The 15,112-nt window shown below is 50.4% G+C and overlaps 1 protein-coding gene across 4 annotated transcripts in view; it reads left to right on the top strand.

Annotated features, from left to right (window-relative positions):
* The window catches only part of slc36a4 (solute carrier family 36 member 4), a 262,213-nt gene extending 247,807 nt beyond the window's left edge, over nucleotides 1-14,406 (top strand). For all 4 annotated transcript variants that reach the window (XM_014163300.2, XM_014163299.2, XM_014163297.2 and 1 more), the window contains exon 13: nucleotides 9,616-14,406. In XM_014163300.2, the coding sequence (XP_014018775.1) occupies nucleotides 9,616-9,983 (368 nt within the window). In that variant the 3' untranslated portion in view covers nucleotides 9,984-14,406. The remainder of the gene's footprint in view (nucleotides 1-9,615) is intronic.
* The last annotated feature ends 706 nt before the right edge of the window (nucleotides 14,407-15,112 follow it).

Below are 15,112 nucleotides of genomic sequence, written 5' to 3'. Positions count from 1 at the left end.
TTACAGTACAGTATAAAGTGCTGGAATAAGAGGTTGGTTGTTACAGTACAGTATAAAGTGCTGGAATAAGAGGTTGGTTGTTACAGTACAGTATAAAGTGCTGGGATAAGAGGTTGGTTGTTACAGTACAGTATAAAGTGCTGGGATAAGAGGTTGGTTGTTACAGTACAGTATACAGTGCTGGAATAAGAGGTTGAATTTCCATTCAGTATTGGCACAGGTTTAAAGTGGGCTGCTGTAGATTGAAGGAGATTAGGCCTTGATCTTTACCATGCACGTTTGATGGAGGTTCTGTCCAGAAGAGCAAGTTGTTAGTACGCTGAAATATGGATAAATGAAAAGCTAGGCCACGACACCACGCTTTACTGTGAATGAGAAGGGATAGGGGGGGAAAGGGGGAAACGAGATGGAGTGAGAGATAATTAGAATGAGCGACGGAAGTGAATGAAAGTATCAGAGAGTAAGAGATGTAAAGAATGAAAGGATGATTTTGGGGTTAGCGGGAGAAATGAACATATAACACAGGGGAAATGGCGCGAGGGGAAGAGAAGGAGGGAGGAGGGAAGTGTTGTAGCAGAGAGAGAGAGTTTAAAGGGTCGGAAGCGTTACTCAATGAGATGGATGAGAAATGAAAGCTGGGACTGATTAGGAAAAGAGGATGGTGGGAGAGAAGGAGAGTGGGGCTTGATAGAATAGTGGCAGATTGGACAGAGCGGGTGATTGGAGAAATCTGAAGAGGATGTTAGAAATATAGTGGTAAAGCAGTGGTAATGTGTGTATTGAAATGGGGTTTCTGTTAAAAACAGAAAATAACCACAGTGTCAGGAACCAGGTAAAGTTATCAAGATGACAGTTCTCTCACTTTAAGTATTAATTGAGAAGTTTGCTGGGGTCTGACATATAATCTCTCACTGAAGTGTTCCTCTCTCACATTTCAAGGACGGCCATCTTTAAAAACTTGGGCCCAAGTTAGAGGGACATGAGAAAACAAGTCTAGACATTAGAATGTACCTGTCAGGAACTCAAAGCAGCAGGAGGGGTGAAGTCAGGCGCAGGAGACCAAGGTCCGTGAACACACGTTTAATAGGCAACAGTCCAAAACTGCCAACAACATGTAAGGCAGGGCGAAATACAATACAGTAAGAGTCCGAAAACAGAGTAGGGGCGCAGCCCAGAAAAACTCGTATGCCTTAACACACAAAAATGCAGAGGGAATGCCTAAACCCCAACCAAACCAGACAACAACAATCCCGCACAATCCCCAAACCTAAACAGAGAGACTAAATACCCCCCCACTAACGATCTAACACAATACAGGTGCACACATAAACCAGACCCCACCAAAAGAAAATGAAAAGAGGATCGGTGGCAGCTAGTAGGCCGGCGACGACGAGCGCCGCCCGAACGAGGAGAGGCGCCACCTTCAGTCGACATTGTGACAGTATCTTTCTTCTGCTGTCTGTCTGTCTGGCTCCCAGTGCGGTCTGGGCTGGAGCCTAACCCTCCTGCTGTAGTTTGGGCCAGAGTGTTTCAAATAATATTAGAGTGTTTACACAGTCTTTCACACTATGACAAGAGTAATGAAATGGCAATCACCACTCAAAGAATGAAGAATTTCTAGACTGTAGGTAAAGGCAGTGTTGGGGTCAATTCCTGTCAGTTCACGAAGTACACAGTAATTCCAAATCCTATTATCTCCAATGCTTTACAATGAGGAAAATTTGGAATTGGAATTGAAATTGACCCCAACTCTAGGTAAAGGTCATACAATTATCAAGACCAATGACAGGCAGAGACAATACATCTCTACCTTACTCTCCTTCCTTATTGCACCCTCCCAAAGGTGCTATGTATAATGTCACTCTTCTGTGACCACTCTTAGATATGATAGTTTTCCTGGACTACATTACATCCAGGAAAGACATTGGTCTGTCAACTCCCTCTGCTCTATCCAGACTGTGATGTCATCCCTCTGAGGACTTGGAGGGACAGGGAGGGGGGGGCGACACAGTGACAGTAGATGGAGTCGAGCCAGGCTTGGTGCTTCCCTGTCCCTGGAGAGTGTGTGTGTTGTGTCTGTAGTGGACATAACACACATGCACACACAGCCACGTCATACACACTCTCCTATCCTCACACAGTAATCCAGGAACACGTGAAGGGCATTGGGCAGGGCTGTGTTAGTTTAATATGGAAACTGGCTCAGTGTAACTGTTTGGGTGCTCACTAAAGTGTTAATTAAGCACTAATAGATGTAGGTGGTCAAGGCTCATGTTATGTCATGTCATGTCATGTTCCATCATATTTATAGTATCATGTTCACTAATAGATGTAGGTGGTCAAGGCTCATGTTATGTCATGTCATGTTCCATCATATTTATAGTATCATGTTCACTAATAGATGTAGCTGGTCAAGGCTCATGTCATGTCATGTCATGTTTCATCATATTTATAGTATCATGTTCACTAATAGATGTAGGTGGTCAAGGCTCATGTTATGTCATGTCATGTTCCATCATATTTATAGTATCATGTTCACTAATAGATTTAGGTGGTCAAGGCTCATGTTATGTCATGTTATGTCATGTTCCATGACGGTAGTCGTGAAACATTGACAGATATTTACCCTAGTCGGCTCAGGAATTCGAACCAGCGATCTTTCGGTCACTGGCCCAACGCTCTTAACTGCTAGGCTAGAAATGACTCATAACAGACAGTGATTAACTATGATTGGTCAGTTATTCATCTGATGTTCTAATACTAATTTGCCATTTGATGTTCTGCTCTGAGGTAAATAATGTATGATGAAATGTAACTATCGTCATGACAGATGTTTGGGGGGATCCTCTGAAGGGAAGAATACTTTTTGTGTGTGTGTGGGGGGGTGTCTGTGTTTAGTCTGAGAGTTATTTGGGTGTGTTTGTGTGTAAGCGCTACCTCTGCTCCTTCTGTGTGGATCTGGATCATGTCTCTCCAGAGACTCGCCTGTGGAAATGTATGTTAGGTGGGAGAGCTGGATGAGACTATTCGGTTATGTTAGATTTCTCGGTTGCTGTTGTTGGTGTCTCAGTGACCATGTACTGTCCCCAGAACCTGGGCAGATCTAGATGAGCGTACTGCATGTGTGTGCCTCTTATAAGCCCCTGCACTTTAATCCTGTACTCCTCTCTACATGCCATACCCATTCCTACTTCCCCTCCTCTCTCTCTCTCTTTCCCTCTGTCTTTTTCTCTAACTGCTATCCCCTCTTCCCTATCTCCCTTTATCCCCCGTTCCATCCCTCTCTCTGCCAACAAACACATCCCCTGCAGTGGAGGTCTGGCTGCCTGGGAGACTAAGAGAGATTACTGTCAGCGTGCTAACAGTAACACTAAGCCATGTTCACAGTTACCTCCCGTACTCCCCTCCTCCTGTACTCCCCTCCCCTCAACTGGCCCCTGGAAAAGTGAAATTAGGAGGCCAACTTAAAAGGGAAGTTTACATATTGAAGGTTTAGGGTAGTGTGGTCGGTTTTTCAGTGTGTCTATGGGGGCCCCTAAGGGCCCAGAATTTTATATTGACCTCTGCTTTCATGTTGTGTGACTAATTGTTCCAGCTGGAAGGTGGTTTGCAGGCATTGCATTATTGTTGATTGTTGGGATGGCCTATAGGGATGGGAGAGTTGGCATTCTCCACCATGGAAGTATATTGTATGGGAAATGTCTGTGCTGTTATATGCATGTGTGGAAGATTAATTAATTAATTAATTTGTCTCTAGACATCTGTTTCCATGCTCTGTTTGATGACCTCTGCACTTCTCTCCTCTCTCTCCTCCTCCCCCCACTCCATCCTTTTCCCTTCCTTTCCTTATCTCCTCTCTCACTTTACTTCCCCACTCTTTCCTCCCCCTCCCCTCTTTATTGCCACCCCTCTCTCGGCTTCCTTTATCTCCTCTCTACTCCTCTCCCTGTCCCCTCCTCTCTACTCCTCTCCCTGTCCCCTCCTCTCTACTCCTCTCCCTGTCCCCTCCTCTCTACTTCTCTCCCTGTCCGCTCCTCTCTACTCCTCTCCCTGTCCCCTCCTCTCTACTCCTCTCCCTGTCCCCTCCTCTCTACTCCTCTCCCTGTCCTCTCCTCTCTACTCCTCTCCCTGTCCCCTCCTCTCTACTCCTCTCCCTGTCCTCTCCTCTCTACTCCTCTCCCTGTCCCCTCCTCTCTACTCCTCTCCCTGTCCCCTCCTCTCTACTCCTCTCTACTCCTCTCCCTGTCCCCCTCCTCTCCTTACTCCTCTCTACTCCTCTCCCTGTCCCCTCCTCTCTACTCCTCTCCCTGTCCCCTCCTCTCTACTCCTCTCCCTGTCCCCTCCTCTCTACTCCTCTCCCTGTCCCCTCCTCTCTACTCCTCTCCCTGTCCCCTCCTCTCTACTCCTCTCCCTGTCCCCTCCTCTCTACTCCTCTCCCTGTCCCCTCCTCTCTACTCCTCTCCCTGTCCCCTCCTCTCTACTCCTCTCCCTGTCCTCTCCTCTCTACTCCTCTCCCTGTCCCCTCCTCTCTACTCCTCTCCCTGTCCCCTCCTCTCTACTCCTCTCCCTGTCCCCTCCTCTCTACTCCTCTCCCTGTCCCCTCCTCTCTACTCCTCTCTACTCCTCTCCCTGTCCCCTCCTCTCTACTCCTCTCTACTCCTCTCCCTGTCCCCTCCTCTCTACTCCTCTCCCTGTCCCCTCCTCTCTTCTCCTCTCTACTCCTCTCCCTGTCCCCTCCTCTCTACTCCTCTCCCTGTCCCCTCCTCTCTACTCCTCTCCCTGTCCCCTCCTCTCTACTCCTCTCCCTGTCCTCTCCTCTCTCCTCCTCTCTACTCCTCTCCCTGTCCCCTCCTCTCTACTCCTCTCCCTGTCCCCTCCTCTCTACTCCTCTCCCTGTCCTCTCCTCTCTACTCCTCTCCCTGTCCCCTCCTCTCTACTCCTCTCCCTGTCCCCTCCTCTCTACTCCTCTCCCTGTCCCCTCCTCTCTACTCCTCTCCCTGTCCCCTCCTCTCTACTCCTCTCCCTGTCCTCTCCTCTCTACTCCTCTCTACTCCTCTCCCTGTCCCCTCCTCTCTACTCCTCTCCCTGTCCCCTCCTCTCTACTCCTCTCCCTGTCCTCTCCTCTCTACTCCTCTCCCTGTCCCCTCCTCTCTACTCCTCTCCCTGTCCCCTCCTCTCTACTCCTCTCCCTGTCCCCTCCTCTCTACTCCTCTCCCTGTCCCCTCCTCTCTACTCCTCTCCCTGTCCCCTCCTCTCTACTCCTCTCCCTGTCTCTCCTCTCTACTCCTCTCCCTGTCCCTCTCCTCTCTACTCCTCTCCCTGTCCCCTCCTCTCTACTCCTCTCCCTGTCCCTTCCTCTCTACTCCTCTCCCTGTCCCCTCCTCTCTTCTCCTCTCTACTCCTCTCCCTGTCCCCTCCTCTCTCTCCTCTCTACTCCTCTCCCTGTCCCCTCCTCTCTACTCCTCTCCCTGTCCCCTCCTCTCTACTCCTCTCCCTGTCCTCTCCTCTCTACTCCTCTCCCTCCTCCTCTCCCTGTCCCCTCCTCTCTACTCCTCTCCCTGTCCCTCTCCTCTCTACTCCTCTCCCTGTCCCCTCCTCTCTACTCCTCTCCCTGTCCTCTCCTCTCTACTCCTCTCCCTGTCCCCTCCTCTCTACTCCTCTCCCTGTCCTCTCCTCTCTACTCCTCTCCCTGTCCCTCTCCTCTCTACTCCTCTCCCTGTCCCCTCCTCTCTACTCCTCTCTCCTGTCCCCTCCTCTCTACTCCTCTCCCTGTCCCCTCCTCTCTACTCCTCTCCCTGTCCCCTCCTCTCTACTCCTCTCCCTGTCCTCTCCTCTCTACTCCTCTCCCTGTCCCCTCCTCTCTACTCCTCTCCCTGTCCCCTCCTCTCTACTCCTCTCCCTGTCCCTCTCCTCTCTACTCCTCTCCCTGTCCCCTCCTCTCTCTACTCCTCTCCCTGTCCCCTCCTCTCTACTCCTCTCCCTGTCCCCTCCTCTCTACTCCTCTCCCTGTCCCCTCCTCTCTACTCCTCTCCCTGTCCCCTCCTCTCTACTCCTCTCTACTCCTCTCCCTGTCCCCTCCTCTCCCTGTCCCCTCCTCTCTACTCCTCTCCCTGTCCCTCCTCTCTACTCCTCTCCCTGTCCCCTCCTCTCTACTCCTCTCCCTGTCCCCTCCTCTCTACTCCTCTCCCTGTCCTCTCCTCTCTACTCCTCTCCCTGTCCTCTCCTCTCTACTCCTCTCCCTGTCCCCTCCTCTCTACTCCTCTCCCTGTCCCCTCCTCTCTACTCCTCTCCCTGTCCCTCTCCTCTCTACTCCTCTCCCTGTCCCCTCCTCTCTACTCCTCTCCCTGTCCTCTCCTCTCTCCTCCTCTCCCTGTCTCCTCCTCTCTACTCCTCTCCCTGTCCCCTCCTCTCTACTCCTCTCCCTGTCCCCTCCTCTCTACTCCTCTCCCTGTCCCCTCCTCTCTCTACTCCTCTCCCTGTCCCTCTCCTCTCTACTCCTCTCCCTGTCCCCTCCTCTCTACTCCTCTCCCTGTCCCCTCCTCTCTACTCCTCTCCCTGTCCCCTCCTCTCTCTCCCTGTCCCCTCCTCTCTACTCCTCTCCCTGTCCTCTCCTCTCTACTCCTCTCCCTGTCCCCTCCTCTCTACTCCTCTCCCTGTCCCCTCCTCTCTACTCCTCTCCCTGTCCCCTCCTCTCTACTCCTCTCCCCTGTCCCCTCCTCTCTACTCCTCTCCCTGTCCTCTCCTCTCTACTCCTCTCCCTGTCCCCTCCTCTCTACTCCTCTCCCTGTCCTCTCCTCTCTACTCCTCTCCCTGTCCCCTCCTCTCTACTCCTCTCCCTGTCCCCTCCTCTCTACTCCTCTCCCTGTCCCCTCCTCTCTACTCCTCTCCCTGTCCCTCCTCTCTACTCCTCTCCCTGTCCCTCCTCTCTACTCCTCTCCCTGTCCCCTCCTCTCTACTCCTCTCCCTGTCCCCTCCTCTCTACTCCTCTCCTGTCCCTCCTCTCTACTCCTCTCCCTGTCCCCTCCTCTCTACTCCTCTCCCTGTCCCCTCCTCTCTACTCCTCTCCCTGTCCCCTCCTCTCTACTCCTCTCCCTGTCCCCTCCTCTCTCCTGTCCCCTCCTCTCTACTCCTCTCCCTGTCCCCTCCTCTCTACTCCTCTCCCTGTCCCCTCCTCTCTACTCCTCTCCCTGTCCCCTCCTCTCTACTCCTCTCCCTGTCCCCTCCTCTCCCCTGTCCCCTCCTCTCTACTCCTCTCCCTGTCCCCTCCTCTCTACTCCTCTCCCTGTCCCCTCCTCTCTACTCCTCTCCCTGTCCCCTCCTCTCTACTCCTCTCCCTGTCCCTCTCCTCTCTACTCCTCTCCCTGTCCCCTCCTCTCTACTCCTCTCCCTGTCCCTCTCCTCTCTACTCCTCTCCCTGTCCCCTCCTCTCTACTCCTCTCCCTGTCCCCTCCTCTCTACTCCTCTCCCTGTCCCCCCTCTCTCCTCTCTACTCCTCTCCCTGTCCCCCCTCCTCTCCCTGTCCCCTCCTCTCTACTCCTCTCCCTGTCCCCTCCTCTCTACTCCTCTCCCTGTCCCCTCCTCTCTACTCCTCTCCCTGTCCCCTCCTCTCTACTCCTCTCCCTGTCCTCTCCTCTCTACTCCTCTCCCTGTCCCTCTCCTCTCTACTCCTCTCCCTGTCCCCTCCTCTCTACTCCTCTCCCTGTCCCCTCCTCTCTACTCCTCTCCCTGTCCCTCTCCTCTCTACTCCTCTCCCTGTCCCCTCCTCTCTACTCCTCTCCCTGTCCCTCTCCTCTCTACTCCCTCTCCCTGTCCCCTCCTCTCTACTCCTCTCCCTGGCCCTCTCCTCTCTACTCCTCTCCCTGTCCCCTCCTCTCTACTCCTCTCCCTGTCCCCTCCTCTCTACTCCTCTCCCTGTCCCCTCCTCTCTACTCCTCTCCCTGTCCCCTCCTCTCTACTCCTCTCCCTGTCCCCTCCTCTCTACTCCTCTCCCTGTCCCCTCCTCTCTACTCCTCTCCCTGTCCCCTCCTCTCTACTCCTCTCCCTGTCCCCTCCTCTCTACTCCTCTCCCTGTCCCCTCCTCTCTACTCCTCTCCCTGTCCTCTCCTCTCTACTCCTCTCCCTGTCCCTCTCCTCTCTACTCCTCTCCCTGTCCTCTCCTCTCTACTCCTCTCCCTGTCCCCTCCTCTCCCTGTCCCCTCCTCTCTACTCCTCTCCCTGTCCTCTCCTCTCTACTCCTCTCCCTGTCCCCTCCTCTCTACTCCTCTCCCTGTCCTCTCCTCTCTACTCCTCTCCCTGTCCCCTCCTCTCTACTCCTCTCCCTGTCCCTCCTCCCTCCTCTCCCTCTCCTCTCCTCTCTACTCCTCTCCCTGTCCCCTCCTCTCTACTCCTCTCCCTGTCCTCTCCTCTCTACTCCTCTCTACTCCTCTCCCTGTCCTCTCCTCTCTACTCCTCTCCCTGTCCCCTCCTCTCTACTCCTCTCCCTGTCCCCTCCTCTCTACTCCTCTCCCTGTCCCCTCCTCTCTACTCCTCTCCCTGTCCCCTCCTCTCTACTCCTCTCTACTCCTCTCTACTCCTCTCCCTGTCCCCTCCTCTCTACTCCTCTCCCTGTCCCCTCCTCTCTACTCCTCTCCCTGTCCTCTCCTCTCTACCCCTCTCCCTGTCCCCTCCTCTCTACTCCTCTCCCTGTCCTCTCCTCTCTACGCCTCTCCCTGTCCCCTCCTCTCTACTCCTCTCCCTGTCCCCCTCTCCTCTCCCTGTCCCCTCCTCTCTACTCCTCTCCCTGTCCCCTCCTCTCTACTCCTCTCCCTGTCCCCTCCTCTCTACTCCTCTCCCTGTCCCCTCCTCTCTACTCCTCTCCCTGTCCCCTCCTCTCCTCTCCCTGTCCCCTCCTCTCTACTCCTCTCCCTGTCCCCTCCTCTCTACTCCTCTCCCTGTCCCCTCCTCTCTACTCCTCTCCCTGTCCCCTCCTCTCTACTCCTCTCCCTGTCCCCTCCTCTCCCTGTCCCCTCCTCTCTACTCCTCTCCCTGTCCCCTCCTCTCTACTCCTCTCCCTGTCCCCTCCTCTCTACTCCTCTCCCTGTCCCCTCCTCTCTACTCCTCTCTACTCCTCTCCCTGTCCCCTCCTCTCTACTCCTCTCCCTGTCCCCTCCTCTCTACTCCTCTCCCTGTCCCCTCCTCTCTACTCCTCTCCCTGTCCCCTCCTCTCTACTCCTCTCCCTGTCCCCTCCTCTCTACTCCTCTCCCTGTCCCCTCCTCTCTACTCCTCTCCCTGTCCCCTCCTCTCCCTGTCCCCTCCTCTCTACTCCTCTCCCTGTCCCCTCCTCTCTACTCCTCTCCCTGTCCCCTCCTCTCTACTCCTCTCCCTGTCCCCTCCTCTCTCCTCCCTCTCCCTGTCCCCTCCTCTCCCTGTCCCCTCCTCTCTACTCCTCTCCCTGTCCCCTCCTCTCTACTCCTCTCCCTGTCCTCTCCTCTCTACTCCTCTCCCTGTCCCCTCCTCTCTACTCCTCTCCCTGTCCCCTCCTCTCTACTCCTCTCCATGTCCCCTCCTCTCTGCTCCTCTCCCTGTCCCCTCCTCTCTACTCCTCTCCCTGTCTCCTCCTCTCTACTCTTCTCTAGTCTCCTTTGCTGTGCTGATCCCTCGTCTAGACTTGGTCATCTCCCTGGTGGGTGCCGTGTCCAGCAGTGCCCTGGCCCTGGTCTTCCCCCCTCTGGTGGAGCTCATCACCTTCTCAGACCGACCGCTGAAGCCAGCCATGTTGGTCAAGGACCTTGTCATCGCTGTGGTGGGCTTCATAGGGTTCCTGGCTGGGACCTACGTCACCCTGGCCGAGATCGTCTCTCCAGAGGAGCCTCCAGAGGTCATCAGGGAGGCAGCTCAGAACCTGACTGTTGCTGCTGCTACTACTGTGGCTGGGGCCTTGGGGATGTCTGAGGAGCTCGGTGGGAACTGGACCACACCTACTGCTGCTGTGACCTTGGGATGACCTTGGTTGACCTTAAAATGACCTGTAGTCATAGCTCCTAGGGCAGCAGGAGATTACATGACGAGCAGACAATGTGTTCACTTACGGATTGTTTTTCATATGGTTGCTGGATCCTTGTTTTGTCAAATCTATAGAAAATGAAATGGACAGCATAGTCCCTGACGACGATCTGACAGGAATGCTCGAGTGTCCTTCCGCACAGTGTAGTCGTTGGAACATGAAAAAGTAGAACCAAACACACAGCATAGAAACATAGGAAAGACACTGTACTGTACACAGCCCTAACCACATAGAACCCTTTCATATGGATGTTATGGACTGAAAGACATAAGAACAACATTGTGGCACACACACAAGCGTAAACATCCCCAGCTAGCTTATCCCACTCATCACCAGCTTCAGCACATTGCCCCGCAGTGATCAGACTTCTCTCTCCAACTCCAGCAGAGCTAGTGTGACATTTCCACTGCCTCGTCTCTATCAGAGGGGAAAATCTCATCAAAAAACGAAATCATGAATGTATGATGTCACAGGGAAACAACAGCCCTATATGCAGGTCCCACAGTCATCATCTGAAACCAGATTCTCCTTCTTGTATTGTTGGTGATTCTAGACCCTCTGTGGTTTTTTAACCCTTGGGGAGTGGGGACTGTAGCCGCTATCAATTGTAATGATAAATGTTCCCTCCAAGCTGCTCGCTCTCCCTTCGGGCTGCCGCGCAGATGAAATATCAGCCCACGGAGTGAACTTCACTCAACTTTCTACAGTTTTCCTCTTTAGTTAACACCATCAACGTTTCCCACTACTGTGGGAATTTTGCTCGAATCAACGCAATATTAGCCACTTTCAATGTAACATACCGAAACAAAACGAGCTATGCAAGACTTAGTATGCAAAGCTAACTGTGCAAGAGATTCTCTTTTAGGCAGAGCGCATTGGAATAGGATTCTATAGCATTTACATGCATAACTCAGACCCATACGCTGCACAGACCGGTGCACCATAACCAATCAGAGCTGCAGAAGGCCTATATGCAAATAGCCATTGCCATATATGGATCTGTGCCATTCAATTTGAACTGGACAGCATGAGCGGTATTGAGTAGATTCGTTTGTTTGGAGATCAAAGCGAGAGCTGCATGTAGCCACCTGTGCACATTTGTTCATATTCTTTGCTAGTTAGCGAGTTATTAGCAAATTTTTTGTCAACAATCAGGGAGTGGTTGCTTCCTACATGAACACAAAATGCATTTCTAGTCATCTTTGAAAAGCAAGTCAAGTAAAGAGCTTTTTTTTGTCTGAAAGGGGAAGTGTTGTATTTTGAGACGGTTTTGAATAAGCTAAATAACCAATAGGCAGAGGGTAGCATCATTTGTCTGATTCTCTGTAATAGTGGTATGGGAATAATAATTAATTGTATTTTGTAAAGTGGTTTCTTGCATCAAACAACACAACATTTTCAGTCACCCTGCATGTTTTAAAAAAAGGTCTCATGGAATGAAGCCTACATTGAACACCACTCATTGGCTGCTACTGTAGACCGAATGATAAAACAGCTATGTCCATGTTAAAATGTTATGGGATACATTTTCTCCATTGTTTTTGATGGTAGCCCACTCTGGTAGACCTACATAATGATCAAATAGCCACAGTAGCCTACTTGGCCACTGTTAAAACTGTAACTTAAAGCGGGTACAGCCTCAGTGTTCACAGTAAACTCGCGCCGGAAATTGCACAGAATTTTCACAATGTTCAAGTTTGCGCTCAGCAGACCTGAAATTTGCTCAGTGTCGGAAGGGAACATTGATTGTGATCGACAACAACCTTTGAAAATCCGATCGGCAGTTACGATCCTCAATTCTGGCTTCAACTTTGACTCATCTGCCCTGGGCTCTTTGTGTACCTCCGACCCAATCTTCTGGCTACCCAGGTGAAAACACAGGTGAAAACAAGGCAGGAGAGCCGCGGGCGTCCTGGTGAGACTAAGGCGATGGGAAAACCGGCCTTGCAGCTTGTCTTCTCCTCTGGTTTAGTGTCTGTAGGAGCTATACAGATAGGAACACTATCGAAAACCAAGACACTCGGAGCCTTGCCCCTTCATTCCCTGACCCATTTTCTTGACTTTTGGCCTTTGAACTGTCATAAACTCATAAACTCCCCAAGGTCGTGCTCTACAGACACGCATGAATAACATTAATATACCCTTTTACAGGCACATACAATTTCTCATAGACAAATCAATCATGGCTCTTTGATACGTAAATGGACAAGTTTAGATAACATTATAGATGCCTGCTGTTGGCAACTGAGATTTGTTTCTGGCTACCTGTCTACCGTGGCTATATTTAACCAGACCTTCCAGGCTGCTCCCTGTGGCAGTATCTTCCAACACAGCAATATGATGTATATTTATTTATAGATATAGGAGAAAATAATGTTTAACACTGAAATGTCTGTCTGTTCAATGATGATGCAGTTGAATTCAGCAATGTCAGGAAGGAAGCCTTAACTGATGAGAGGGAACCCACTGGGGAAAAACTGCTTAAATCAATGTTGTTTCCATGTCATTTCAACAAAAAAATTCTATGTGAATGTTGATGTTGAACTGACATCTGTGCCCAGTGGGAAGACTGTGATTGGCTTCCTCTACGAGATTGACAATGAAAAGACCCACATCATTCCATATCCATTGGTTTGTTAGTATGTTTACCGCAGTGATTGGTTGGTTCTGTCAGTGTGTCATATGATCACTATATCCTCTATTCCATTTCACTGCCTCTCAACCGACCATTCTACATGATCATGTCCAATGTCCAATTTGTCCCTCAGGATTTTCTACAGTCGTCTATGGTAATGATAATGTTCCATCAGTTTAATCAGTACTCAGTACAGGAGAGCACTGTCCGCACACTAGTGAATTTATGGTGCAATAAAGTAACTACTACCTGGTAATAACTCAAACTGCACTCCCTATTACCGTCCGTCACAAAGTTCAACGACCTCTGTCTGACGCTGCTGCGTTATAAAACCTTTAATGCTCAAGTCTTCATTGTCTCATTTGTTGCTCTGCTGTTAAACCTAAGTGTTAGTGTCAGACGGTGTTAAACAATGTCCCAGGGCTCCAATAGTCTTTTCCACACAACGCCAACGTCACTCAAGACACGCTCAATAACACCCGTGGTTTGTTCTGAGGGTGTCTTCTAGCGAGTTCGCCAATTAAACCAAAATAATCCTAGCTGATCGGTGATGATGGGCGTTAGATGGTACGCTAACACTTCAATCTAACTTCTAAAAGAGCAGCATCCGCTCCTCTCACAGGTACAATGTACCAATATGTATTAATGACTTGTTTTGCACATTCATCGTATTTCGTTTTACATGGATGAGTTCCTCACTCCGCTGCTGTTCCCACCACCACTGCCGAATCCCGCCTAGACATTCTAAAATGATTTGCTTTGTTGTGCCTTAAAGACATCAATTTATCCCTGTTCTGTTCGTGGAGAAACCTTTTCAGTTGGAGCAAAGCGGGGGGGCGACGATGATTCACGGATGGGTCCCTCCATTCGGGAACAAGACTCACAAATAAAAGTCTCTCTCGCTGCATGGATTGATAACCAATGAGGAGTAGGAGAGTGAGAGTTGACAACAGACTACAGTTTTTACCACATCTTCCAAATACATTTCTATTATGAAGTTTCCTTTTGACAAAAATGTTTAAGTTGTGTACCTTTGAAACGGTCCTACAAAGTTAAGTTGTTTCCTTTTTTGACGTATAACTTACATTCCAGCTTGTAAAAGGAGTATTGTTGAAGTATTTAGAAGGTGGTGGTACCTAGGGTCTGTAATAGGATTATATTTAGGTGGGGATCATACTGGGATCATACTGGGGCGGCAGGTAGCCTGGTGGTTAGGAGAGGTTGCTGAATCAAATCCCCGAGCTGACAAGGTAAAAATGTGTCACTCTGCCCCTGAGCAAGGCAGTTCACCCACAACAACAGTTGTTCTCCAGGCACCGATGATGTGGCTCTGATTAAGGCAGCTCCCTCTCACCTCTGATTAAGAGGGGTTGGGTTAAATGCAGAAGACACATTTTTGAATGCATTGTTGTACAACTGACTAGATATTCCCTTTACTTTGTATCATGTAAGGATATACACTGAGTATACCGAACATTAGGAACACCTTAATATTTCATTTTTTTAACTTCTTTAACTTTTTAACATCTACATTGATTTGAAGTGGATTTAACAAGTGATATTAATAAGGGATCATAGGTTTCACCTGGTCAGTCTGTCATGGATAGAGCAGGTGTTCCTAATGTTTTGTACACTCAGTGTATATCATGTACCACCTTTATTATGAATTCAATCAATGTAACACATGTTATTATGATTGAATAAATGAACATAGATTTACTGAGGAAAGACATTGTATTGTGTCCATTATTCTGGTCATGGTAAGGTCATGAGTAGGATGTGTCTGCCTTCAACTGAACTAGGTAAGAGACATTCCCTACTCTGGATGAGAGTGTCGGCTAAATGACTGAATATGACATTGGTAAAGGCTGTTGGTTGTGTGGAGGGTTTGTATGGTACAGCATGCTTTGGAGGGCATTAGTGCCGTTAAAAGTTTTGGGTTGGAACGCTGATCGCTGGCAGAGCCACTTATATCTGCAGGTCAGGTGGCCCTCTGTTTTCATTTACATTACATTTAAGTCATTTAAGTTCCCATCATGCCACAGTGTAAGCACACACCTCGCGCGGCGCTGGGAGCCTTCACACACTGCTGAGTAATATTATTCAAGAGGTCTGACCACCAGGGAAATCACTCACACTGTCAGAGCTTTCTCTGCCTACCTCTCCTCTGCTCTGTCCAACAGCGGAGCAGAGGAGATCTGTCACACACACACTTTCCCTTATTCAGTCTCACTCACACACACTCTCTCTCATCTACACACAGAAACACTGTAACTCGCTTTGTATTGATTGGCAGCTGGTCAAATTTGAATTTGGGCTACTTATTTGATAACTCCAGAGGAACACTGGGCCTATTCAAACAGAGGGTGTGTGTGTGGGTGGGTGGGCGTGTGTTTGTGTGCAGGCTTGTGTGTGTATGTGCTGCTGGGGAAGC

Source organism: Salmo salar, chromosome ssa20, assembly GCF_905237065.1.
Source record: "Salmo salar chromosome ssa20, Ssal_v3.1, whole genome shotgun sequence".
NCBI classification, from domain to species: domain Eukaryota; kingdom Metazoa; phylum Chordata; class Actinopteri; order Salmoniformes; family Salmonidae; genus Salmo; species Salmo salar.
The sequence above is the reverse complement of the archived record's forward strand: the minus strand, read 5'-3'. Positions and strand labels throughout refer to the sequence as shown.